Raw genomic sequence first — 26,062 nt, forward strand, 5'->3', positions numbered from 1 at the left:
TTTATGGAAATCCTGTTAATTGAATCTTAGTATCATCTTGCATTTTAAGAGTGTCACCCACTACAAACTGAAAATGTTAAAATGTTATCAGCAGAGATCAGTGGCAAAGGTGTTCCTGCAAATGTGGGCCATTACGTTTTGAGAAGTACTGGCAGAAATAAGTCAGAAATAATGGCACTACTAGTATCTTACTATATTGGTACAGAAGTATTCTTACTTCCTTGGTTATAAGTTCCTACCCTTCTAAGGTGATAATATGAAACACTCCAGAAAAACACCACCTTGAAAGCTCCAACTTCACTTTCATAGTTGCCTTAAGTTACAAAGAAATATTTGAAAGTGCTGTTCTTCAGAATGCTAAGACTTTCTAAAATATTTAGTAATTAAACCTACTAATAGTAGAACCTAGTAGTAATAAACAGTTTAATAGTAATTAAACCTGCTAATAGTAATGAAAATTTCTCAACTTTAAGTGCCTCTTTGAATGATCTGTAAGACATACTACAAAATGTCCACATGAAGCTTGAACTAAGTTTCATAGAGTCTGGAACATCAAAGTTTCAGGAGTTTATAGTTTACTTCCGAAATGCTATCCTTTGTTCTTAATTTGTCATTTTGGACATCTCACCACAGTAAAAACAGGACTGTAGTTACGTTGATTAGCAAACAAGTGACAGTTCTTGCATTAGGAATTTTGGTTTTCTTCAATCCAGTTTCTCTTAGAAGCCTCAAGATACTGGCCTGAGTGGCTGTGTACAGTGCTTTCCAAATGTCAGCAATCATACGGATTTTAACTAATTCTCTGTATTACAGGAAACAGCCTCTTCCATTTAATTACTTTTTAGTTCTGTACAGGGTGCATAAGGCAGGCTGCTCATTTGTTCCTCATGACAAACCATACCATGCTTCCGTGGGAGAACACAGTTAGGATTAGAGGAAACAAAAAATTGGAAAACTAATTTTGTTAAATGTGGTCTATACTACACAGCTAGCACACCTTATGCTTTTGTTGTGCTATTAGAGTGAGTTGAGAACCATCTGCATTGTCTTAACTAGTGGGGAAAAAAAGATGAAGGGGACCAACAGGTTTCAGAGCATGAGAATGTTGGGGAATACGTGAGTTTGTTCTTATATCACTTGGCATCTTTGAAGAATTTCTCTCCCCTTGAACAGGATGGCTTTTGAGGGAAGATATTCAATTCTTGTTCCACTCTTTCTCAATGGAACTTCCAGTTCTTCAGTCTCAATTCTTCCACTAAGTTACTTCAGCAAAATGCCCTTCAGAAGTGAATGGAAGTAGCTCATAATATCTAGCTCTTGGTTTCAGGCCCTTTTTATATCAGCTTAATGGCTTTTGTAGTCAATTTTTGAAACGTAGGTTTTATCTCACAAAAACTAATTTTCCAAAGCACAATTTGTGATGGTGTGTGCCTCATCTTTGGAGCTGTTTATAAATACAGAAAGGCTCTCTTAAAAGAATTTTAGTTACTTCCTACTGTTAGATTCTTGTGTGGCTCCCTTGGACATACTATTACCAAGAATTGAAATACACTCAACATTGCACCTGAGTATTAGACTTTAACCGGACTGTTGCTTAAGGACTTGGTAAGTGCCAAGGGGGCAGGGATAAATTAAGTAGACAGAAGACCATTAAATGTTAAATGCACCTCAGTGAATTGTCTGGTGAAGGGAAGCTTGTGTCAGGTGCTTCCTGGATGATGAGCAGCTTCTTAAATGTTACAGTCTGTACACGACTATCAAACTTCTTCAGCTCTGCAAGAGTTCCCAAAATACGGTAAGATGGACAGAACTGCTGTACAAGTACTGCTGAAATTTAACAGGCCTGTAGTTAGCTTGCAGTTGATGCCTGCCCTTCGTCGTGTCTGTCTCAAAGTATAAATTCCCTCTCAAAAGCTATTTTACAGCTTTAGTGTTTATTTTATAAACATGAAAATTGATTTGCTAAGTGATATACCAGGTAGTAGAAACACACCGGGATTAGTCAGTGCTTCTCTTTAAAAAAGGAAGAAATTGGTTAATCAATTGGTTACTAATGTCCAAGCATTGAAAGTTTTAGATCAAAGGCACTGACCTCTCAGTGCAAGTTTTTTTTCATTGCAAAATGTCTGTTAGAAAAACAGCAGGTGGAAAGAGGAAAATGGAACTTGTAAAATGACCTAGACTTTTAAAAAACTGACATTTCTAAAAGACCTACTTGATTGTTCTTTGAAAATACTGTAGTGCAGGCTGGTCCTCGGGTTTGTAAGTGGCTATGGTCCTTGGGAATGACCACATTGTTTCCTTGACACATCAAGTGCAATGTGTTAGTTTTGGAATTACTTTAAAACGTCACATAAACACCATAAATACTTGGTCCTTGCACATACTTGCAGCTTGTGAGCTCTGCAGGCATCCTTCCCTTCCCACCACTGTTCTGCCAGGAGAACACGTTTTTTTTTTGCACTTATGTGCTGAGTCATTTAGTACTTGCAGTTACTGAACACCAACTTACGTTGAATCAGGATCTAGGGGGTTGAACAGTTAAGAGTCACTGAAGGGTTTTTTCTTTTTAATAGTGAGATTAGTCTAATGGACTGTTGGAGGCTTCATTTAATATTACATTAACATTACTGCCATTGAGTGTGATAGTTGAAGTCAAGTATGAGTAGAGTACATTTGCATTCACTAAGCAGATAGACATATAATGTGAGTTTACTTAATTGCTATTTACTTTTATTAGCCTGGAAAATCATCTCAGATTTTTCATTTTACATTTATTGCAGCAGTAAATTCACAAGCTGTGTAAGCCTACAGATTCTGGAACAGTTTTCTGGAGTGAAGTAATGAGACAAAACATTAAAACCCTTTAGGTCTGTAGCAGTAGGTGCTGCTTTCTGCTTTGTGCACTACAGCTGGGAGGGAGCTCACAAGGCTCACTGGGTAGTGCAGATGCTGTGGAGGGAGGGCTGTATCAGCTCTACAGGTTAACTGAAGCTAAGTGTAATTTCTCTTCTGCTTGGGTGACTGAAATGCTTTTTAGGGCTAAAGATATCTGTGGCCTACTTCTGCTTGGAAAGGATTTACATATGGAAAGGTCCCTTAATTTAAGCACAATTACTGTATGCTAGAGCACCTACCAAACAAATTGCTCTTCTGGATTCCTGAAATCTATTCAAGCAGCTACTGCTTTTAAGCAAAAGAAATCAAAGATGCAGAATTTGACTACAGTGTTACAAGCCCCAGGTACTGCCTTAGTAAACAAAAATAAGGATATTTTTGTTTGATTAATTTATTTTTCAGGGGGTTTTTTTTCCCCCTGAAGGATAACAAATGTGTCTTGTTTGATAAAAACTGGTGGGTAATTTAATCAGTTTTAAGCGAGAACTGTATGTGCTGTTGTGTCCCACAACCATGGCAGCTTGGGATCCTGGTCTGGTGGTAGCAGTGGTTCAGTGAATGCACTGCAGAATCCTGAAGGTGATAATCATCATCTTGGCCCTGAACTCAAGTAGCAAAATAGGCATCTAAGTGGTGTTTTTTTAATTACCACGGACAATGAGGTAAGGGAGAGGTTTGGGGGGGTTCTGGCTAAATTTTTATTTTTGCAGATGGAGATTCTAAAATTGTGAATGATATCATGCGGTTGGAAATTCTTCCGTATGCCCTGGCAGTGGCTCAGAGCCAGTCAATGAAGCTGAAGAGATTTGAACTGCTGTTCAGAACAGTTACTTAACAGCCTAAGTCACCTCACATTCCTGCACTCCGTGCTCTATCCCTGTTAGGTGGTGGTTTGTGAATTTGAGAATTGTAAACCAACAGCTCAGCCATGAGACCTCTGATGGGTGGCTTGACCTAAAAGACTTAAAAGGACTTCTGATAGTTCGACACTTGTTTCAGCAGTGACACCTTTCCTTCTCCCTAGTTTATCATTGACATCTTCCCAAGAGCTGGAATCCTTAATGACTAAACACCTTCTCACGGCATCTTAATCTCTGTGATCTTGTATCTGCCCTGATTAGCATCTGGACCCCTGGTTTCAAATGCCAGTGGGAACAAGTCTGTTTTGATGCCTTATTTTCTCAAGGCATCTGTAAAGCACAGCTGCACATGGTGCAAGCCTGTGGGTGTCAGTCTGAATGCATTTGTGCAATAGCAGTGATGTGAAACCAGCATGAAACACTTGGCTGGACAGGGTACTGCATGAAGTGGGAAGCTGAAGTTACTTTCACTGTGAGAGACAAACTGTTCAACATTTCATACCACTATGTGGTCTCCATAAGAACAGACATCTAGACATAAAGTATGATTTGGGTGTTTGGTATATTTAAAAGAAAAAGGCCCAAACACAACAAACTGCAATATGGGAGGGGTGGTCTCATTTTTAGCTGTTACAATATGGAACTTGCAGTTGTCTGTCACCTGTGGGATATGTAATCTGGTATACTACTAAGACTCACAAGATGAGCTCATGAAATCACTTTATTTGCTTGCTTGCAAGGGAATTATGCCTAAATTTGCAGTGATGGAACCAGGTCAACCCACAGGAGGTCTGTCCTGATGCCAGGTGGAGCCATGTACCATTTGTCCTTATTATAGTAATTTGTTGCCATTTTGAGGTTCAGCTAAGGTAAGATACAGATTTTTCAACATGTAGGTTAGAGTGAAATCAGTTAAGAACACTTCCATGTATTAAGTCTGATGCTTGACAGTTTACTCTGCATGCTAGGCAAGCTCAGTGGTGTCAGTTCCTTCTAAGATCATCTCTGTGCCTGAGTTCAGTTGTAAAATAAATTACGAGGTCAACATGCTGCTGCTGGTGGTGAGGGATAACAGACAAGGTTGTCTTAAAATAATCAATTTAATTAACTGCTGCTGAAATAACTGGCCTGCATATCAATGATGTCCCCCTTATTAATTAGGCAGTACTAAAATACTGTGTTGAATAGCCTGCTGTAAGGGAGAGAGAATTCACTTGTTATTTCAGGAAGTTTTATTTCTGTTTCCCTCTCAGCCTGAAACAGGCGTGAATGGAACAGGAGGATACTGTTGTTTCCGTGCTGAGGTTTGCCTCTCTCAATTGGCCTGAACGCTTTTCAGTTGTAATTATGTAGATATGATGAATGCTAAGTGATAGAATGGGACCACTTAATTGTGATAGGTTCCTGAGGCAGCCAGCACTGATTGAGGGAAGCCGTGTTAAGTTGCAGTGGGACTGCTACACAAGGACAGAGTGGCCCCAGCATGCAGAGCTAAAAGTGTTCTCAATATTTCGGCATTTATTGAATTTGGCATCTCCTTCATTCTCACCCTCTGCCTTTTATTTCAGGTAATAGTTAAAATCACTCTTGTGCTCCAGTGAGGGGAATGGGTTTATAGCAATTGGAGGGGAGCAGTTTTAAATATTTTCTTGCACTCTACTGCATGAGTAACCTACATAAGAAAACTGGTAAACTTAAGAATGAATAAATTAAGAATGAGAAATTCACTGGATAGAGACTCTCACAACTTTATGCAGATGATGTTGCGTAAGTGAATGAGAAAAAATCTGGAGATGCCAGAACATGTTAACAGAAAGATAACCAGGGCAGCAATTGCCAGTCAGTAAGTGCATCCAGTTGCTTTGATGCATCCTCTCTGCTCATCCAGTTAATTGCAGAGGAACTGGAGATGTTTAAGTCTCCTAAGAGCGCGGCAGGCTGAGGGAGCTGTAAAGCACGAATTTCATACAGTGAAGCATCTGGTTCTGATGAGCAAAGATTTGAAACAAAAAGGGTTGCTGCTGTAGTAGGCACCTTTGCAGAACTGCTTCAGCAAAGCATTGTGCTTTTTTAAATGGGATTCAGGGATGATTTCTGAGTACGCATGCAAGTACTGGGGGAAAACCAATTATGAGTGTACTGCTAAAGAGAGGATGCTACCAATGAAAGTTCAACTAGCCACAGGCACATACACTGTGTATGATTCTGAGGCAGCCCCTGAGAAAAAGCTTTTCTGAGAATGTATATACCATGAAAAACTGTTCTAAACTTGCAGCTAAAATTCATGCTGGTAGCCTGAGCCCACTATAGATTTTTTTAGAGAAGTTCCACTGAAGGGTTAGCTATCCACTCATACTAGTTGTTTAAAAGTAGTTTTGGAAAGATTAATGATACATTAGTAGACTTGTATGAGTTTGTATTGAAAATCAGTCTGCATGAACAGGTCACCTAATTCATTGAAAATTCTTTAGGTTTAGGAATGCACAGAAGAAAACCTTTGCTCATCACAACACTCAAATGACTGAAGACAGTAAGTCAACTTCCACAACAAAAAGGGCTTACACATACCCTTTACAAGTGCAGATTAGCTTTTTGCTAGAGGAGAAAAACATGCACTACATATGTAGCATTGCTGTTCTTACTACAGCTTGATAGCCTTACCATGGCTTGTTTGTCAACAGTTTGAAGAAAGCAGTTAAGCCTGTTCACAACAGTGCAAAAGGGGCCCAGGCTTCAGCTAACTCTACCACATTCAACCAGGTCAGGTAATCTACAGCCTTAGCCTGATTGAAATCTCACCAAAATTACTTTTTTACATTTGTAACATGCAGCTGATGGATTTTAAACAAATATAACCATAACCTCAGGTAGGGAGAGGTGGAAATATCCCACATGATATAACTATATTTTCACATTCAGGGATCAGAGGGAAATGATGGCATCTCAGGTGAATTTGTGTACAAGGCTTTTACCTGATTCTCCCTCAAATACTCCATGTTGGCATGCTTTTACTTAGTGCAAAGATGCTACAAAACTATGAAACAATCTTAAAAACGGTAGTTTTGGAAAGCTTTATTGAATACTTCTGGATTTGTTACAACATCAGTAAGTTACATTCTGCATTAGCATGCTTTACACTTTCAAACCAGTTCTGGACGATGTTACAGGAACACTGTACTACTATCTCAGGGAACAAGTACAGTTTGTAAGCACTTCTAGTGGTGTTTGAGTGTGACTGACAGGCCTGAAGACAGGGTTGCTTTGTCCCCTGACACCAAAGGTAGAGAAAGTAGATCTCTTAAAATGCTGTCATGCTGGTTAACCATATGGCTGGTCCAAAGGCTCTTCCCTTCTGCTATCTTGACCAAAAAAAGCCAGGTGCCTTCCTATGCTGTCACACTCTCTTGTTCATCCCAAACCCAGGCTTGTAGCAATTCTGGTGGTAATAAAGAAATCTGTTCATTTATTACAGAAGTGAAATTCACTTGATAGATACCCTCACAACTTTGTGCAGATCATATTGCATAAGTGAGAAAATGATTCTATAGGATTCTGAAGTCCAACACCATTATTTAAAATACTTTTTCATACTAATTTCCTATGAACTTTGTATGTCTACCTTGTGCAATTAACTTTCCTGTAGCCTTATTTGTTAAATCCACAGTGGCAAATGCGAGAGTTTTCCCTTGCTTCAAAATCTGAGCTGTAATCAGTATCTCTTCTCCAATCTTAGCAGCAGAAGTGTATCTTCAAGGAAGAAAAAAAAGGAACAGGTAAGAGGCTGTACAGAGGATAAATCCAAGAATATTCCTGCATTTTAAATTATCATGAAGGAAGTAGCAGAAATGGGTAATAAAGACATATCTCTGTCTGTCTGCCTGCCTGCCTACTTGCAAACCCCCACTTAATGGATTCGAGCTCCTCTAACTAACTACTGGCAGTGGTAAGTAAGTATAAGAGTTCTCTGAAAAAAATGGAGGCTAGAAAGAACCCCACTGGCTTGGTTCTGAGGAAAAGTCAGTTTTGGAACAGAAACAATCAGGTATCCAAGACTTCAGTTAAAAGTTCAGCTCCAAGTCCTATTCCAACCACTGCTGGCTTCCTACAGTCTTTCTAAACTAGTCTGGCTGCTTCAGCTGCAAAATGTCATTGTTACAAAGGCTCCAGAAGGTCATTTCTGTATGTAACTGTAAGCATAAGTTACTGTTCCCATGCCCTGGTTAGAGGAAAGTCATGGAAACCGGGGCAGTCCTCAAATGATGTTTCCATTCATTAGACAACTCTTTGTTTTTATTTACATGAGCAGGGGGTGTGCTTTTAAAACATGCTCTTTGGGGAACAGGAAGAAATTTCTGCATGAAGAATTCCCCTGGAAAGAATTAGGAGCAACATGATCCAACCATGATCTGAGGTAAGGGAACAATATTCAAATGTTAAGAGCTGCAGAGGACAATGAAGAATTGCTGGATGTTAATCTTGTTGAGATAAATTTCATCAACCAGTCCATTTTTATACACGACGCCATGTCACAAGAATGTCAGTCATGCCTAACGCTGATGTAGCACCAGCTCCACTGCTTGACTTGGGCAGGATTTCAGCCTTGTCTCATTTCCAGAAGCTGCTTCTGATCCTCTTGTGGTTACCAAAAAAAAAAATTCTGTTTCTCTCTGTTCTTTCCATTACTGAAATAGCTTCCTCATGACAACTTTTTAAAAAGCTCCTTCCCAAAAAGGAAAAAAGTTCTTGTAGCAATATTTGATATCCCATCTCACTTGTTCAATGAATGCAGTAGTCCAAGTTAAAAAAGCTATTAATATTGCTTCATATAACATTGCCTAAAGGTAATTTTGGATCACCTCCAGAGACAGCACTTTCTTCAAATTTCAGCCCTTGTATAATTGGGTGGACATAACTAATAGTGTCAATAATTCAGATGTTTGCCTCTTGTTATACTACTGCAGGAAAAAACCCATAATGAGAGGTAAATTTTAGGTTTTAATTTCCAGTAAGATACTAGTCATCACAGTGGCAGTATGAAACTTAAATAAATGCTTAATCCCATCTGCCCAGTGGAGAAATCAGAAGGTCCTTGGAGAGAAAGGAGGGAACCTGGTAAAGATACAGATCACTCCCCACACACTTTTAAAGCTGGTTTTTTTTTTAATAAAAAAGCAGTTTTTATAGGGGGTTACTTTTCTAAGATTTTTAATACTCTGTGTTAGTTATTCCAAGCAGGATTACTTTATTTCCAATTGGTCATAATCTCTTCATTAAAAGTAATGAAGCAAAGCTGACAAGCTACAATAGCATGATCAAAGAAAATTTCAGAACAACTGTTTTTTAAGACATTGTGCTTTGAATTTTCATTACAGGAAGAACTATTCTCATTATAAAACTACCTTAAAATGACCTAGAGCAAAGGATTTTTCTGCCACTGAGAAATTCTGATTCAATCTGTAATTCACCCTCTATATGAGCATACAACAGAGGTAAACTCTTCCCTGCTTTAATATTTTTCTCTGATTTCTGGAATAATACTAAGAAAGGGTTTATAGAAAGCTGCTTACCCTAGAGCTTGGGTTTTGAGGAGACATTAACATAGCTGCAAAAGCAAAAACTGACACTAAACCAATTTCTTATGAGTAAAATTAACCACGTAACAACATCCTTTTACATTATAAGAAGGAATGGCCTCTGTCTTGTAAACACATGTAACAAATAAAAGCTTAAGAAGGTCCAACTCAAAATCTGAAACTAAATGCAATCTCCTAAAACACACATGCAACCCCTTTAATTTATCAAAACAGCAGTTTTGAAACCGAAGGAAACAACCATTTCTAGTGCCACAGCAAAGAAAAGATGTACAATGGAGTCAATAGGGGAAGAAAAGTTAGTATGTTTTGGTAACCATAGTGGATGATACCTACGTGATGTTCATGTCCACACTGACCCCAGGTGCTGCTCTTTCTGTGTACAGCAATGCTGCTGTTGACACCACATCCACAAGTGTGGCTGTCAAACCTCCGTGTAATGTGCCACCTCTGTTTGTATGCTCCTCCTCTACTTTCATTTCACAAACAACTTTTCCAGGAGTTGCAGACTGAAGTTTCATCTGTATAACCAAAAAAAGGAATAAAAAGCTTAGTGACAGCAGTACCAACACCTAATATTGCCCTCAATGAAATCAAAAGTAAATTTTGTCTGACTCTGGACTCATGAGACAAATTAAAAGATGGAAATACAGTAATTCAACTGTTCCATTAGATATTTCCATGAATTTTGAGCAGAAGACTGTTGCCTTAGAAAAATCTGTACTTCTAATGCAGATAAATATTTAAACTGACAGTTTAACAGCACTTCAATACTTGATATGCTGTCAGGAATTCCTTAAGAGGAAACTGTCTTCAGTTTTCCTTTTGCTTTAATCTCTGAGTGGAAGGCCAGATTAGAGGGAACACAAAATGGCTCTAAGTATCTGTGTGTATGACAGTTGTGAAGACATATTACTTAGCTCACAAAATGGAAATGAGACCTCCACTCATTCATTAATCATTATATTAGAGCAACCTCAATAAAAATCAGTATTTTGGAATGAGCATTGGAAATACTAATCAGATTGGCCTCCCTGGTTGTAAATTCATATTTGTGAGTAGAAGTATCCAAGGATGTATCACAGTGTTACAGCAGCATTATTTTCATATACAGTTTTATTCCAGCCCACAGGTGCTAACTCCAGAATTACAGCTCATCTATGGTGCCATGCTTCCCCCTATAACCAACACATGAAGTTGGAATTTTGAGACCAAGAAGTTACTGCAATTCAGTATTTTAAGATCTCTAATTAAATTTCTTCAGTTAGTAGCACTGTATTCAAAATCTGAAAGCAGATGCAAAACTGGGGTAAGTTCCACATATATTTACATATTAACTAAGACTTTGAAGTGCCTTTAGATGATTACAAGTGAAACATGGACATTTATTTTATTTATTCCTACAACTTTCTGGGTTTTTTACAAAGGCTTTTTTAAACTTGAATGTTTCCATTCTGTTACCATCTAAGTTGATTTAAATCTTTGATCTTAAAAGGTATTACGGTTAAAATGTTTCCAGTTTCATCATTCCTTATTTATAATGCTATGTAAGAGCTGAGTTTCACCCTTTCTGATAAACCAGTTTATCCAAATCTTGCAGACAAATTATACTAAGATCAATGATGATATAGTACACTCTTCTAATGGAAAAAACCGGTATTAAACGGAGAGGAAATTACTGAGGCAACATCCTAATATAGAAATAACACTTATATCAATGAAAACCCCAAGTTCTCAATCAGGCATGCTGCACTGCACTGGAGGCCTAAGCTTCTGACAGAATTTCTAAGGAGGACTTTACTGATGCTCCACACTGGGAGCAGATGGCTTCCCCTCCCGCCAGGGACTGCTGCTCCAACCCACCAGCGAGGTGAGGAAAGCATCTAGTCCCATTTGTCATTGCTCTGAGCTGGCACTACATGCCTGCTCTCCTTGACAAAAATAGTTCAGTACTTGAACACTTCCAGGACCTACTCAGCTAGAGCTGCTGGTTTGTGCTTCTCCCAGCCCTGCTGTGCTTGTCCTCCCACACGTCTGCCTCGGGGAACAGCACACTGCTTCAGCTTCCAGGCTTTAAACATATAGTCATTAAACTCTGGGTGGATACCACATTGGAGTTAAACCAGAAACTAAGTCTGAGGCAGGAGGTGAAAGGTTTCAGACTAAAACGTGTCTCCTCTGGAATAAGAAAAACCTTGAGTCATTTAGTTATGGTAACAGAGATTTCAGCTATCTCCCAGAAAAGCAGCAAACACAACTGTCCTTTAATTGTTATTATCATCAGATTCCTAGCATCCTAATTCTAGAAGGTTGCAGGAAAACTCTGAAGGTATTCCAGAGCAAGACTGGAAGCCTGTCCCCCAAAGCTCACTTCCAGGCAGTTATCTTTACAAGCTGAAATGCTAATATTTGCTCACCACTTATCAGGGTTTAAAAGGACTGAAAAGTTATCACAGTGAAGTGGTGACTATGAACTAAATAGACTCTATAAATATATCTTCTTAAAGCTTTATACATTTAAAAAAAACTTTATACCCACCAACGTGTCTTGGAAAAACATGACTGTAAGAATTACTTTGTGAACAGTTGATTTCTATTAAATGTATCATATAATGGAGCTGTTAACAAAAGCACTGCTTCCATTACAACATTTGCTCCCCTACAATGCAAAGCAAATGATTTTTCACATGGCTGATTTTCTTAGATATATTTTACTCTATCGCTCCATGTCACAGTTACACAACCAAATTAAAATGAAAGGGAAAATTTCATGAGAACATTGAAACTGCTTCACAAGAACTTTCCTACACAGCATCTATGCTACCACAAACTGCACAATTTACAGTGTAAATGAACAGTAGCTTCAACTTTTTTTTTTTTGAGGACAATGTAGTATGACACTGCAGCAGACACAGTCAATTACATTTCTTTACACCAAAAGGTGCGGTGAAGGTGCGGTGCAAGGCCTTGTGCAGAAATTCAGAGAGCACTGGGGTGCGCCTTGTGCTTGCAGTCTGACTTCAGGCTCAGGAGTGAGGTGTCATAACTTTCTCATTTTAAACAGGGAAGAGTTTATGTCACAATTTCACTGTCCTGGAAGTTAACAGCTTCGCACTTACTGCGAATGCAAGAATACCACCTGCTCAATGACTCCTGAAGGTTGCTCAGCACAGCCACCTTCAGAGAGCTGCTGGAAGGCAGCTGGAGTATTTAACGAGAGTTACTGAACAACACTTGGGTTATTATTCTTATTGTAACAATTGCGTGTTCTACCCCGCGTCAGCAGCACGGTCACACGCCGCGGTGCCGAGGCCTGGCGTGCGGGGAAACACCGCCGAGCCCGCCGCACCTCTGCGGCCGCCGGGACCGACCCCTGGTGCCGCTTCAGCCTGTCACCCCGGCAGGGAACGGCAGGCCCCTTCAGCCCCGTCCCGCCGGGGCCGCGCTGCCGGAGCCCTGCCCTCCAAGTGCCCGTACCTTGCCGAGCACCCGGTCGAAGCCCTTCGACTCCACCATGTACTTCATGGCCTCCTTCAGGCTCTCCAGCGTGAATCCCATCTTGCCGCCCCGCTGACCGCCGGCCCGCGCCCCGGAACGGCAACCCCGGCGGGCGGTGCCTCCCACCGCCTTCCGCCGCAGCCATGGAGGAGGGGGTCGAGGCAGCGCCCAGCCCGCCGCCGGCGGAGCGCAAGCGGGAGCAGGAGGATGAGGATGAGGAGGCGCTACGTGTCGCCAAGAGGAGGAAGGTGCTGTGCTCCCAGTTCGCCGCCATCACCAGCAGCGACGCGGCCGTGGCGCGCCGCTTTTTGGCCGGCAGCGACTGGCACATGGAGGTAGGGCCGGGGCCGGCGGGGCCGCGGGGCCGGGCGGCGGTGGCTCCTCCCTGCCAGCCGCCGCTGTGTTTCAGAGGGCATTGAACGCTTATTTCGACCCGCCGCGGGACATGGAGGCAGCGGCGGGCGGGGCGGCCCCGGCCTGCGCGGACACCGGCGGCTGGTAGGTGACAGGGACAGGAGGGGGCATATGGCAGGAGGAGGGGGACGGGGGTCGGGGAGCGGAGCCTCCTGGGGGGAGGCAGGTTCCCCTCGGCGGGAAGGCACTGGGGCCCTCACACACCCGGGGCCGAGGCCTGACTCGGGGAGCAGCGCTCCCCTCCCGCCGGACATCGCATCTCGGCTGGCGAGTAGCGAGGCAGGTGGCTCCTGGTTCCTTTTCTCGTCCTTTCTTGACGTTTCTCTCCCTTGGAGAGGCCGTCAGGCTTTTGGACTGCGTTTTCCCTCTCTGGATCCTCTGGACTGGTGGATTGTTGACCCTTTTGGAGAAGGCACAGGCGCATTTTCTTATTGCCCTGTGTTGTGCACCAGTACATATGGAGATTTTACCGTATGCACATTTTTGTATGTGTAAATTATGCGTATTTGTATTATACTGGATGTATGCGTATTTTTTTCCAATAAATAACATTGGTATGTACACACACACCTTGTTAAATGTACCTGTGAAAGTTAAGATGTAAGATATGTGTTTTACATAGACCATCTCACAGCACACCTGGAGGATGTACTGAATGTATTGATCTGCATGTGGAATTGAACTTTTCCAGATTCCTGCCTGCTGTGGTTTAACCCCAGATACCAACTAAGTAGCATAAACCCACTCACTTGGACACCCTCACATACCACCACTCTCTCGGTGGGGTGGGAGAGAATTGAAAAAAAACAAAAAAAACCATGGGTTGACATGTATAAAACTGTACAAACAGTTTTATAGTAGAAATAAAATGGATGATAATAATATAAAATTATTTGTAATGAAAATGGAGATAACAAAAAGAGAGAGAGAAATGGAAGCCAAGAAAGATAAGTGATGCACAGGACAATTGCTCACCACCCCCTGAGTGATGCCCAGCTCATCTCTAAGCAGCAGTTGGCTCTTCCTGGCCAATTCCCTCCCACGTTCATTCACTGGACATAATGACCTATGGTATGGAATATCCCTTTTGCCAGTTCAGGTCAGCTTGCCTGTCATGTTTCTTCCCAGTTTTTTATGCACCTGGCAGAGCACAGGAAGCTGAAAAGTCCTTGTCTTGAGGTAAGCACTAGTTGGGAGCAACAAAAGCATCACTGTTTTATCAACGTTATTCTGACCAGGTTTGCTTGGCAAGGTTTAGGTAGTGAGGGGTTATAGGGATGGCTCCTGTGAGAAGCTGCCAGAAACTTCCTCTGCGTCCAACAGAGCCAAGGTCAGCTGGCTTCAAGGCAGCTTGATGCACCCATCAGCGATGGTGGTAGCACCTCTGGGATAATGTACTTAAGGTTAAAAAGTTGTTGCACAGCAGAAGAGAGCACTGAAAACAGCCCTGCAGACACCAAGGGTCATCGAAGAAAGAGGGGCAGGAGATGCTCTAGGTGCAGGGGCAGAGGTTCCCCTTCAGCTCCTGTGCAGAGCATGGTGAAGCAGCTGTGCCCCTGCAAGCCCGTGGAGGATCACAGTGGAACAGAGATCCACCTGCAGCCCAGGGAGGACTCTACACTGCAGCAGGTGGGTGCCTGAAGAAGGCTGATCCCATGGGAAGCCCACGCTGGAGCAGGCTCCTGGCAGGACCTGTGGGCACACGGACAGGGAAGTCCCTGTTGGAACAGGTTTGCTGGCAGGACGGACTTGTGACCCCATGGGGACTCTACTTGGAAGCAGCCTGTTCCTGAAGTACACGGGGGAAGAGTGGGACTGTGGGGAATGAATTCAACTACTCAAGTGCTTTGATTACATTGGTTACCATCTATTAACTTTCATCAGAATGGTAAATGTTTTCTTGTGCCTATAAGGAGGAAGAAAAAACACTTTACCTGTGTACCACAGCTCTGTATGACTGGGGCCTGTACGTTTTAGTTACCGTGCTTTTAAATTATGTTGAGATCAATACATGCTTTAGAAGATGAGGCAATCACAGATTAGTGTTATGCATATTAACAAACAAATGCACTCTCTCTTTAGCATTGATCTCACTGCAGATGCAACTACAAGTAATGCCAGTGTCAATAGTGAAGACTCACAGCAAAAAGAGGATGACAGCAACTTCTCACTGATCACCTGGAACATTGATGGGCTGGATCTAGGAAATCTGCAGGATCGAGCTAGAGGAGTCTGTACGTACCTGGCATTGTAAGTACAGCCTCCTCTTTGTACTGTCATGTACCTGGATTCAACAATAACAACAACAAAAGCTTCTTTTTTCAAGTAAAAAAGTATTCAAGATTTACAAAAGATTCAAGTATTTACAAATCTTCATGCCCCAGTTATTGTAATGTTGGATGCAACAGATCAATCACTGTTTAAATCCTAAATAGCTGAGAGTTGTTATACTGACTGTAAGAGGTGTGAACCTGAGCAGCATCCCAGAGGTTAAATATTTTGAGATGGCTACTTTAAAAGTCTAATAATGAGCAATATTGTTCAAGTGCAATTGTACATCATGAACATAATTCATAATGGCATCCTGTACATGAGAATCTTCCGGAGAACGCGTCCCAAAGCTACTTTGGAGCTGCTTAAGTTGAATTCCTCATGTGTGTGGTATATGAAACCTGCAAGGCTGTGGTATAAGGAAGTCATGCATTTTATTGCCACGTCGGTTTCATGTTGATAATAACAGTTGTTTCCTCCCTTTTAGTAATGGTGGTGCTAAATACAATGCAGATAGCTTTTTTCATTTCTAAAGAGTAGATTCTTACAAAATGTAGGAAAATGAGGGCAAGGTACACCTGAAATCACTGACTTTGTTCCATTTGGCCTCAGAGTATTGCAGTACTACTTCTCAGTAATTAATTGAAATTTTTCTTGCCTTGCTGATTTCAGATACAGTCCGGACGTCGTGTTTTTACAGGAGGTCATCCCACCACATCTCCCTCTTCTCCAGAAGAAAGCAGCCAATTACACTATTATTCCAGGCAAGAAAAAACCCTTGGGTGCTAAAGACAAAAAACCAGAAAATAAAGTTTGGGTTTATTTTGTCTCCCTTGCCAAAACCTCTGACCGTTTTAAAGACTATGAAGAGTAAAGTGAAGAAGGAAGCACTCAATGTTTCTGTGTTTTGATCTCAGCATATATCTTGATGCAAGTTATGCATGTGAAAAACTTGCTTCTCTGGCATTTGCTTTTGTATTTTTTTTTGTATTTTGAAAGATTGGTAGCAAGAGTAGTCAAAAAGTACTAGAGATAAGTAATTTTTAAAGTATTTTCATTTAAAAAATCTGAAAAGTTCAGATCTTTATAATGCAACTTTTCACTAATGATTTAATAATCAACATATTCTCACAGGTTGTGCTAAAAAGGTCTCTTTCGGAACCTTAGCTGCTTTATGGCAGTTCTGTTGTGGCACAGCAGAAGATATCCTCAAACATTTCTTTCCTTGTCTTCTTTAGGTAACATAGATGGGTATTTCACTGCCATAATGTTAAAGAAATCAAGAGTGAAGCTGCTGAAACATGAGGTAGTACCTTTTCCAACAACTGCCATGATGAGGAACCTTTTGGTTGTGCATGTGAGTGAGTCACAATATACTAAGCAGCTGTACTTCTGCCTTTCAAGCAAAAAATCTAAGGAAAGGAGATTGGACTGGCTTTTTCTCTAGGACAGTCTCAAAGAGCAGAACAACTTCTCCTCCAAGCTTATAAACACAGTTTATAAACTGACAAGTCTTTTATGCATGTTACTTATGATCTTTTGTTTTCAAGCCTCATAATCTCTGAAAACAGAACTAAAAGCCAGTTATCCTTCTGTAAGCCCCTTCAATGTAAAACTAGTATTAACCAGAGCTCTGTCATTCAGTCACTTCTTTGTGATTAGATTTTGTCTTTGAGCTTGTTACTGTGATGTGGAGAGTAACACTGCCTCTTTGTTCCATAGGTGAGCATATGTGGTACTGAACTTTGCCTTATGACCTCTCATCTGGAGAGCACTAAAAATCACTCCAAGGAGCGTATAAAGCAGCTGCAAATAGTGTTGAACGAAATGCAGAAGGAGCCAGAGTCCACCACTGTTATATTTGGAGGGGATACAAACCTCAGAGACAGCGAGGTAAATAGAAATAAGCAACTTTGTTATTTAGAAAAGGTGTTTTGACAAAACCTTCTCAGGCTTTTCTGTTGTCTTTATGAGAAATTACCAGCTTAGACAGAACAGCAGTATTCAACACTTAAAAAGTGGAATTGTGACTAAGTAGAAGCAAGTGTTGTTACAGCTGAGGTGATTTATATGGAGACCCTTTCCCAATTAAAGAAAATGCTTTCATAACAATATTTGTATCTGAGCAGATGCAGGTGGATTTGATGGAAGTTTTGACTTCAAAAACATCTCATCTTGAGAATGTGGTCTTTATTTGTTCAAGTCTCCAATTCTCAGAGCTTGTAGAATCAATGAAGGAAGAGGGTGCTCTGGAGAAATAGATATTTATCCCCTGGGATCAAGACATTCAAAATTAGAAGCAGTTTTTGACTTCTGTTACTAAAAGGGAAATTTGTGCATTATGACTAGAAGGTCAAAGTTTTAGCTCTCCCTATCATGAAATTCCATTGCAGTTAACTGGAGCAACACTGGTTTAGGAAACGTGGTGTTGGCCCCTATACCTCAGCGTTTCAGAGCTGAACATTTATTTTGGAACATGTTTTGGATTTAGAAACTGCTACAGGAAATGGTCATGCTTTAGGGTATCTGGAGAAATACCATAGAAGCATCTCCAAGATCTTTGAATTTAACAACTTATGTTTTGCAGAAAAAAACCCAATGCTGTGACAACTCAGTTCTATTCTTTGAAGGTAGAATTTGTGAATTCACTATCTTGTGTAATTTTTTTCCTCCTTTTACCTTCAGGTTACTAAACTTGGTAACTTACCTGAGGGCATTAAGGATGTCTGGGAGTCCTTGGGTAAACCTCAACATTGCCGCTACACTTGGGACACCCAGTCCAACACCAACCTGAATATAGCCTACAAGTGCAAGATGAGGTTTGACCGTATTTACTTTCGTCCTGCAGTGGAAGGGGGGCATTTCGTTCCACGGAGCATGGACTTAATTGGTTTGGAAAAATTAGAATGTGGCAGATATCCTAGTGATCACTGGGGTATTCTGTGTAATTTTGATGTTATATTATAAAAGAGGAAAAAAATACCTCCATCATTAGTGTTTAGGTGATTTATTCTTGATTTTACAAAATTTTACCCTCTCAGTTTAAGGTAGGACATATTTAAGTTTTTAACCCTAATACATTCTTAGTTCTTGGCTTCTGCAGGAACAGCTTCATTTCAAGCCAGGTTTCTCTTTTCCTGTTGTATGCATCTTTTCTTGAATCATGTTTTATAATATTTATTTTTAAAAATATCTGCAAAACCAAACAAATTCTAGTTTTAAAATGGCAGGAAAAACCTGTAAATACAATTCATAAACATACTCAGTGATTTTAAAGACTTTTATTTTGGCATGTGTTATGATCTCATAATAAAGGCTGCTTTTTTTGTATTTTAAGACTACTTTTATTGTGCCTTCATTGTTTATTTTGTAACCATTCCCATCGTCCTTTACAACCTTGTGTTTCAAAGGGCATTTTATATGAGCTTCTGAAGTTTGTGTTGGGTGTGCACGCCCCTTTGGACAAGGCAGTAAAGGAGCTGAGTAAAGAATGACCAGATTCTCACAAAGTAAGGATTTCTTAAGTAGAAACTGAAGTACTGTTGAGCAGATTTAGGAACAATATGCCTTCTGTTTGGCAAGAAGAGTATATAGGCAGACGCACAGAAGTTGTTCAGTTGGGATGGTGTATACCTTACTTTGTCTTGTTAGCATGGGACATGTGTTTTATTGAGCTGCTAGGATCTCTTACAAACTGCTGGGCAAAGCCTGAGCTGCTCAAGGCCTTGCTGACTTTGCAGAAGGTCAACCAGGTCTTCCTACTCTAAGAACTGTCTAATCAGTCTCATAGAAGCTGTTGTTTTATAGATGTGCAGTGCTGATTTAAAAGGGAAAGCCTGACTTCCTGATGTGTAGTTCAGTGCACAGACATGGAGAGGAAGGACAGATAACCTGTCAGTGACGTGAAGTGAATGGACAGCCTACAGTTTTTTACTTCTTTTTGTTGTCGTTTGTCTTTGGTCTTGAGCCCAGAGCTTACAAACAGCTTGTACTTTGCTGCACTACTGTGGTGGCTTGGTTTGACCTGGTAGCCAGTCTGCCACCCAGCTACTGTCTCAGTCCCCTTCCCCAATGAGGTGGGAGGAGGAAATCTGGAAAACAAAAGAAAAAGGAACAAGAAAGCTCATGGGTTGAGATAAAGACATTTCCCAATTACCCTCATGGGAAAAACAGACTTGGTTTGGGGAACTAAATTTGTTTTGGAAACACATGCAAGGAAGGAAGTTCCAGGAAGTTCAACTGGAACATGAAGAAAACTTCTTTACTATGCAGGTGGTTGAGCCCTGGATCAGGCTGCCTGGAGACGGGGGTGGAGTTTCCCTCACTGGGGATATTCAAAAGCCTTCTGGACACACTCCTTATTAATGTACTGCTTGACTGTGCTTGAGCCAGGAGGGTGCTGCTGGTGCTCACTTCCAATCTTACCCATTTTCACATTCTGTGACAGTAATTTACAGCCAGTAAAAGTGTTTGACCAGTCTTTCCTTTAGTGCAGTCTAAACCTCTCCTGAGTAAGTTAATCAGTTCTTCCACTTGTCAAAGGAACAGGGAGGCCTGAGATAGGTGTGGTTTTCCTTTCATTCAGCAGGAGGCACAGGTGACCTCAATAAACAAGCAAATAAAGCTCAGGATGTAAATTCATCTCCACAGAAATCAGCTGCAGAAGTCTCCTGGTCTGCTTTCACTTAACATTAAACAGCAAATTCCTTTTATTAAAGGTGAAAGAGAACAGCCTTTGGGCTTCCTGTTGGGAAGGATGTCCAGCCCTTGATTGCTTTCAACATATCCCATTATTTTATAATAACTCAGCTGCAAAAACAAGGAAGGAGAAATCACAGATACATTTTTATACTTCTGTTGAGCCTGTAATCTCTTCTTTCTGTTCTCAAATAAATAGTTCTGTAAGAAAGTGAAAAATAGCTACAACTGCCAGGACTTTCCAGCTGTCAGGCTTTTCCTTCTGGGCTTAAAATGGGGCTGGCACAGATCACACATTATGACTCGCTCCATGACGATCTTGTTCCTTACCAAGAGTCTTTGAAAGAAATGTCATGGGGTTTGTTGTCAGGGCTTACACCTCCTCCCCCTCCTTGATAGTTCCAGCCAAAGGATTTGTGGGGAAGGTGAAGGCAGTTTGACTTTTCTAACAGTGTTTGAGAAGGGAAAAGTACAATAAACTCGTGTTTTTTCATCACCAAAAAGCACAGGATTATGTGGCCTTCTGTATTATGGCTACTTTTGTTTATGTGGCTGCACCTTGTGGAATATTTTGGAAGACATGAAAGAGGCTGGCTCCTGTTGTTCTGGAATAGGTTTTTAAATCAGGAAAAAAAAGCACGGACAAAAAAGCAAGGGAAAAATAGTATTTGGAGTAGTGTGTGATCTATCTCAATGGCTAAACTCCAGATCCATTTCTAGCAGTGACCAATTCCTCCTTTGATCAGCAGTCTTTCTTGACCTTTGGAATAGATAGTGAGGGGAACGTAAGAGCAAGCAAAGATAACATTTGTATGGGCCAATTCATTTTTATAATTATAAGCAGTAGGTAAGTGGAAGACTCAATTCAGTGCAATTAGTGGTTAGTCATTCTTTTAGAATGAGGAAATCATGCATACATCCTTTGAAAGCATTCTTGAACTACAGAAGTGGTAATACTGTGTAAGAAGACATCAACACTAAATGTTTCACTGACTACTGAATGTGAAGCAATACATCTTTAATTAAATGTACTTTAAGCCACTTAATAAGCATCCAAATTGCTGACAATCAAGAGCAGTCAGAGCCTTTAAATTAATTTGCCTCTTAATTTAATCAGTGATGTAAAAGGTAAAATATCTGCTGAATACAGCAACTAAAACTTGAAGGGGTAGAAACAGCAAAGTTAAACCAAACAAAACATTTATTGGCCTGCAATTTGTAATTTGATTTACTTTCTTGATTCAGTAGCATAATATTATGGCGTCTGTACCACAGGATTTATACAAATGTGAATGTGAGAAAATTAATAATCAACGGTAACCTGAACTTGTGGAAATCTTGTACAATTGGAGGCATTTGATCCAGTTATTGACCCAGTTATTGGGAAGCAATTTCTTCTGAGAATCCAGCCAGTCTTAAACACTCCTACATCAAAAGAGCTTGAACTTATTAAAAGAGAAATGATATACCTAGAATTAAATAAATAAATGTTAAACATATAAAGAGTTGAATAATAAATAGATGGATTTAAAAACAAACAAACAAAAAAGGGTGAAATAGCAGGTAAATTTCCCAGGGTTTTGTTCACTAAGAGTATAATAAGTATTCATTAATAAAGATGCATAGATTTCATCTTTTTTATTTCTTGGAGGCAAAACTTGTTGTGTAACATCAGCTCAGAGGAAAGAGACTCTCAGGGACAGATAGGTCTTCAGTTTGGTAGCCAAACCTGTACATGTTCCACACCTCCAAGCAGATGGCTGGCTTGTGAGCAAAGCAGATAAGCAGGGGAGAGCAGGGTTCAGGGTGCCCAGAGGGCTGCACCAGCCCCCTGCCATGGGAGAAACCTCCCACTAACGCTATGCCTTGAGTCAGGGCTTCCCTGCTACCAAGTGGGTGGCAGAAAGGCCATTTGATGGTGATGGGATGGGTGCTTGCAGGTCTCCTAACTACCCCTGGATGTCTGGCAGTGAGTTACCTGTCCTGGTTGATGGCAGCTTCACAGGGCTTTTGTCTGCCCAGCTGAGTGCACCTACTCAGAAAGGAGCTGGAGGTGAATCAACATTCATCTAGTATGTTCTAGCTATATTTTAAAGCTTCCATGTCTTCAGATAGCTTACATCACACTCAGCCTATTATTTCATCAGTGTTAAACCTATTAGTTCACCAGTGTTATGAAAGGCAAGAACTGGCTAAGCAGGAAAATACCATCTTAGCCTCTGCCCTCTGCAGTAATCTGCTTTCTTGGTCTGCTCCTCAGTTTTGTAGCATTTCTGGAGTTCACAGGCAGTGAATGGGCAACAAGAGCTGCTTGCTGGGGTTCTCAGTTGGGAGCTGTTTGCCCTGATACCTTTGTGTTTGCATGGGACTGGCTGTATCCTGTTTGTTCAATGGAGAAGGAAAGTCTGCTTGTGACAAAGCCAAGGATTCTGGACCAGCTACTGCTATGCAGAGAAAGCAAAGAGGGGCATTTGCTGCTTTCTTCCTTTCCCCTACTTTCACTAGGATGGTGGGAGAAACCTCCTGGCATGACAAGAAGAGGGCTTATCTCCCTCAGCCTGCACTGCAGCAAGGAGCTTTGCATACTTGCACAGATGGTTCAAAAAGCTCTAGCTTTGAGTATCCAAGTGAGCATTTTTTCCTGCAGAAGAATCTGAAGCTATATCTGGTGCTTTTCCAGTCAGTAAAATTAGGAACTCACAAGCATGCAAAGCATTGGAGGACAATCATCTTCCCCCACTGGCTCTGTAAATCAACCCTGGGTGCCAACAGGAAGACTGCAAAGCATGAGAAATGGGGCTGCCTTGCTAAGGACAGATAGCCAGGCTTCCTCTCTCTACACACACTTCCTTTTCAAAACTGACCAGTCTCAGTCAACATCAAAAAATACACAGCGTTCTCACTGATCTTTTTTTGTGTTATTATTAGAACAATTATTTTTATATCAAATAAGCAGGCTTCAGCCTCCCTAACTGTGGCCTAAACATGGAAACCACAGAAACTGAGGAATCAAAACTGACATAACAACAGAAGATGAAAAATATTTAAAATGCAGTCAGACAATTTCAGAATTACAGTTCAGAGATTAATATTCTCTCTTTACAGAGCTTGCACCAAGGGAGATTTGACTACATTCAGGAAAAGTCATACAGCCTACTGTTAAAAAAATTGGTAAGGTGGGAATCAGAGGAGAAGTAAAAAGACAAGGCAAAGCAGTTGTATACTGAAGAGATGACGTTTCTCTTTGCCCTTTTGACTAGTAATGAGAATCACCCCCATATTGCCTCAAAGCTAAATTAGTCCAGCACTGCAGAGAAACTTGTGGTTATCCTTTCATGATAACACCATCATGGACTTTGCCATGTCCGTGTTTTGGTCTATCATATCAAAGCTTATCTCATGGGCCATGAGCCAGAAAAGAGCCAGGGAGAAAACTTTTCACTGAAGCAAAGATTCCATTTAATTCCAGCTTTCACTTCTTCACTGGCTCCTAGTGGTAATACTAAGGAAGAAATAAATTCTATGTTCCACACATCTCTTCTTCTAACTCCTGCAACTTTAGTACAGAGTTTCCACAACGAAAGTATAAGTGATTGCGTGTGTTTGCTTTTACTTTTGTGGAAAATCCTATTTTATTGACACCTGGGGATGCCTATAAGCAGAGGGAAGGAGTCAGTTCCAGGAAAACTTGGGAAGTAGGTTTTGGAGCAGAGTTGGGAAAATTCCCTTCTGCAAGGAACAGATTATAACTTACCACTGCAAGGCTGTCACCTTTCTGGTGTTTAGAGAGTGGAGGAACCAGTATTTTAATACGTCCTTATTTTGCAGAAAAGTAACTGGTAAAGCAAGAGGGTCTTCATGTATGTGTGATGTGTTTTCCAGCACCACCTGCTGCACTGGGATAGAAGTCTGGGATAGAAGGTTGAAATGTACTCAGCTATTTGAAGTTCCCCCATGTTTGTGTGGCTTTGCTGGACACTGGACATGCTCCATATTATTGTATTATCTGCCATTACAAAACATTCTGAGGAGAACAAGGGCACTGAGTGAAATGTAATGTTTTTCTTTTGATTGCTAGGAGGGGGTTTAATGGGACTGGCTGGCAAAGAAAACTCTCTGTGTTAGGCTTCTGTTAATAACTTTTGCATGCTTTCTGTTTTACGACCAAGAAGCAAGGAAAAAAGAGGGATTGTTTTTGTTGCAGTTATTTGCAGTCTAATTTTTCATGCCAAAAGATAGTATGAATGATCTTAATTATAAATATACAACAGAACCAAGGTGAAGCACAAATCACAGAGGATCCAGTAACTCTGCTTTCAATGGATCAGCTTCTCAGACAGTATCCTTTGGTTGAGGGTTTTCAGATTAGTTAACTAGGTTGAAAACAAAATGTTCTTTCACAATGTATTTTTGGTTTGAAAGGGGATTGGTAGCTTTCTTCTGTCTGCTTGAAGCCTGCTGAGCTGCATGTACTGTACTCTCTCAAAGCTTGGTTCTTTGCAGCTCTGAAAATAAAATACTGCACTTGCTCCCATTGACTGACTGAAATAAAATAATCTATGATGCTTGAACAGGTCTAAATGAAATAATAATATCCTTATTAGTGAAAACCAGATTGTTGATACAATAACTGAGCAGATTTATGTCATCTCCTTGGACTAGTCTGCTGAAACAGCCTGCTGTTTTATTTAATCACATATCAGAGGAATTGCAGGCTGGTAATCCATCATTAAACAACATTTAGAATGATGGATGAAAATGTCAGCTTTCCCAACATAATCAATCCATATCTCATTAAAACATATTATTTATGTTTCTTATAATGGAACCTGCAGGGGTTTCCAAAGGAAAATGGAGACATCAGCTGTTGTTGAAAGATGAGATGAGATATACTGCAGTTTATGAATTAATAAATGCATATGAAAAATACTTATCCCCGCTATCAATTGTCCTTCACCATTTTACAAATAAATGGAATGCTTTGGCTTTCCTCTTTCTGTGTTTGGCAGTGCTTTGTTATGCTCATTTTGTTAGTAATAATTCCATGAGAAAAATATTAAAAAGCATGCAGGAAAGACTATTCTGCAAATCATTTCCAAGACATGGTGTGGGGAAAAGCCCTTGAATGCAAATTAGTAAGAAAGACTTAACTGTTCTGCTGCTGTTTGCTAAGGGCAGCTTTTGTCCACGTCTGTCCCCATGCAGACAAATCAATGCATTTCTTTAACTACAACACAGCTCCATTTTAAGGATACTTTCTACTCTACTCTGGCTCAAAGATGAGTGAAACCTTGATTTATGTGGTTGTGGTGCTGCTGCTGTAGTAGTGGTCACAATGACAGCTGTTGCCTCACTTTAACTGCATTTGAGGACCACTTTGTGCTTCAACTCTTACACATCAATAAGGGAAAATAAATAGTAAATGACTGCCTGGTGTACAACAGACCAACTCATACTTCAGATGAAAATGAAGTCAAAATGTAGCTTTGATTTGCCTGTGGAATTGCCAATATCTGCGTCACTGGCAGAAGGGAGTTGCCCACAGGAAACAGTTCCTGTCTGTTCAGCAGCCAATGCAAAAGAAAAACTGTTGTAATGTGATCTTTATCAGGTCATCTTCATTGCAGCAGACCAGTGACAAATGTTTACGTTGGTCAGCTAGAGGTGCTTTGAATTCCTGATACTATGTGGGCTCTGGGCACGATGCACTTCCAAAATTTGTTTCTGAGTTTATTTTACCAAAGGTAATGCTGGCTGTTAGCTTTCTAGGTAACAGCCTGTGTGTATGGAAAACCAGATATAAGACATAAAGATATTATCTTTTTCTCTACA

At 40.7% G+C, this 26,062-nt stretch overlaps 2 protein-coding genes across 3 annotated transcripts; one reads left to right on the top strand and one right to left on the bottom strand.

Annotated features, from left to right (window-relative positions):
* Nucleotides 1–6,813: 6,813 nt before the first annotated feature.
* ACOT13 (acyl-CoA thioesterase 13) lies at nucleotides 6,814–13,171 on the bottom strand. Its single transcript, XM_015618555.3, has 3 exons — nucleotides 12,827–13,171; nucleotides 9,686–9,870; nucleotides 6,814–7,505 (listed from the first exon to the last, which is right to left on the bottom strand). Exons 1-3 carry the CDS (start codon nucleotides 12,905–12,907, stop codon nucleotides 7,349–7,351), a joined length of 423 nt encoding a protein of 140 aa, XP_015474041.1. The 5' UTR covers nucleotides 12,908–13,171; the 3' UTR covers nucleotides 6,814–7,348.
* On the top strand, nucleotides 12,945–18,873 carry TDP2 (tyrosyl-DNA phosphodiesterase 2). Of its 2 annotated transcripts, none has more exons than XM_015618552.2 (7): nucleotides 12,945–13,182; nucleotides 13,257–13,345; nucleotides 15,344–15,511; nucleotides 16,205–16,296; nucleotides 16,771–16,889; nucleotides 17,255–17,425; nucleotides 18,218–18,873. In XM_015618552.2, the coding sequence occupies exons 1-7, from the start codon at nucleotides 12,991–12,993 to the stop codon at nucleotides 18,497–18,499; spliced, it is 1,113 nt and encodes a 370-aa protein (XP_015474038.1). In that variant the 5' UTR covers nucleotides 12,945–12,990; the 3' UTR covers nucleotides 18,500–18,873. The 2 variants fall into 2 exon arrangements, with proteins under 2 accessions (XP_015474038.1, XP_015474039.1); XM_015618553.2 differs by having other exon boundaries at nucleotides 16,771–16,838.
* Nucleotides 18,874–26,062: the final 7,189 nt, after the last annotated feature.

This window comes from Parus major, chromosome 2, assembly GCF_001522545.3.
Source record: "Parus major isolate Abel chromosome 2, Parus_major1.1, whole genome shotgun sequence".
Classification (NCBI taxonomy): Eukaryota; Metazoa; Chordata; class Aves; order Passeriformes; family Paridae; genus Parus; species Parus major.

What these genes read in the sequence shown, in the direction of transcription:
- ACOT13 (XM_015618555.3), bottom strand. Translation starts at nt 12,907, where the DNA reads ATGGGATTCACGCTGGAGAGCCTGAAGGAGGCCATGAAGTACATGGTG. An exon ending in TCGACCGGGTGCTCGGCAAG is followed by an intron (nt 9,871 to 12,826) that starts GTACGGGCACTT and finishes TTGGTTATACAG; the next exon opens with ATGAAACTTCAGTCTGCAAC. An exon ending in AGTGTGGACATGAACATCAC is followed by an intron (nt 7,506 to 9,685) that starts GTAGGTATCATC and finishes TCTTCCTTGAAG; the next exon opens with ATACACTTCTGCTGCTAAGA.
- TDP2 (XM_015618552.2), top strand. Translation starts at nt 12,991, where the DNA reads ATGGAGGAGGGGGTCGAGGCAGCGCCCAGCCCGCCGCCGGCGGAGCGC. An exon ending in CAATTACACTATTATTCCAG is followed by an intron (nt 16,297 to 16,770) that starts GCAAGAAAAAAC and finishes TGTCTTCTTTAG; the next exon opens with GTAACATAGATGGGTATTTC. An exon ending in GGAACCTTTTGGTTGTGCAT is followed by an intron (nt 16,890 to 17,254) that starts GTGAGTGAGTCA and finishes TTTGTTCCATAG; the next exon opens with GTGAGCATATGTGGTACTGA.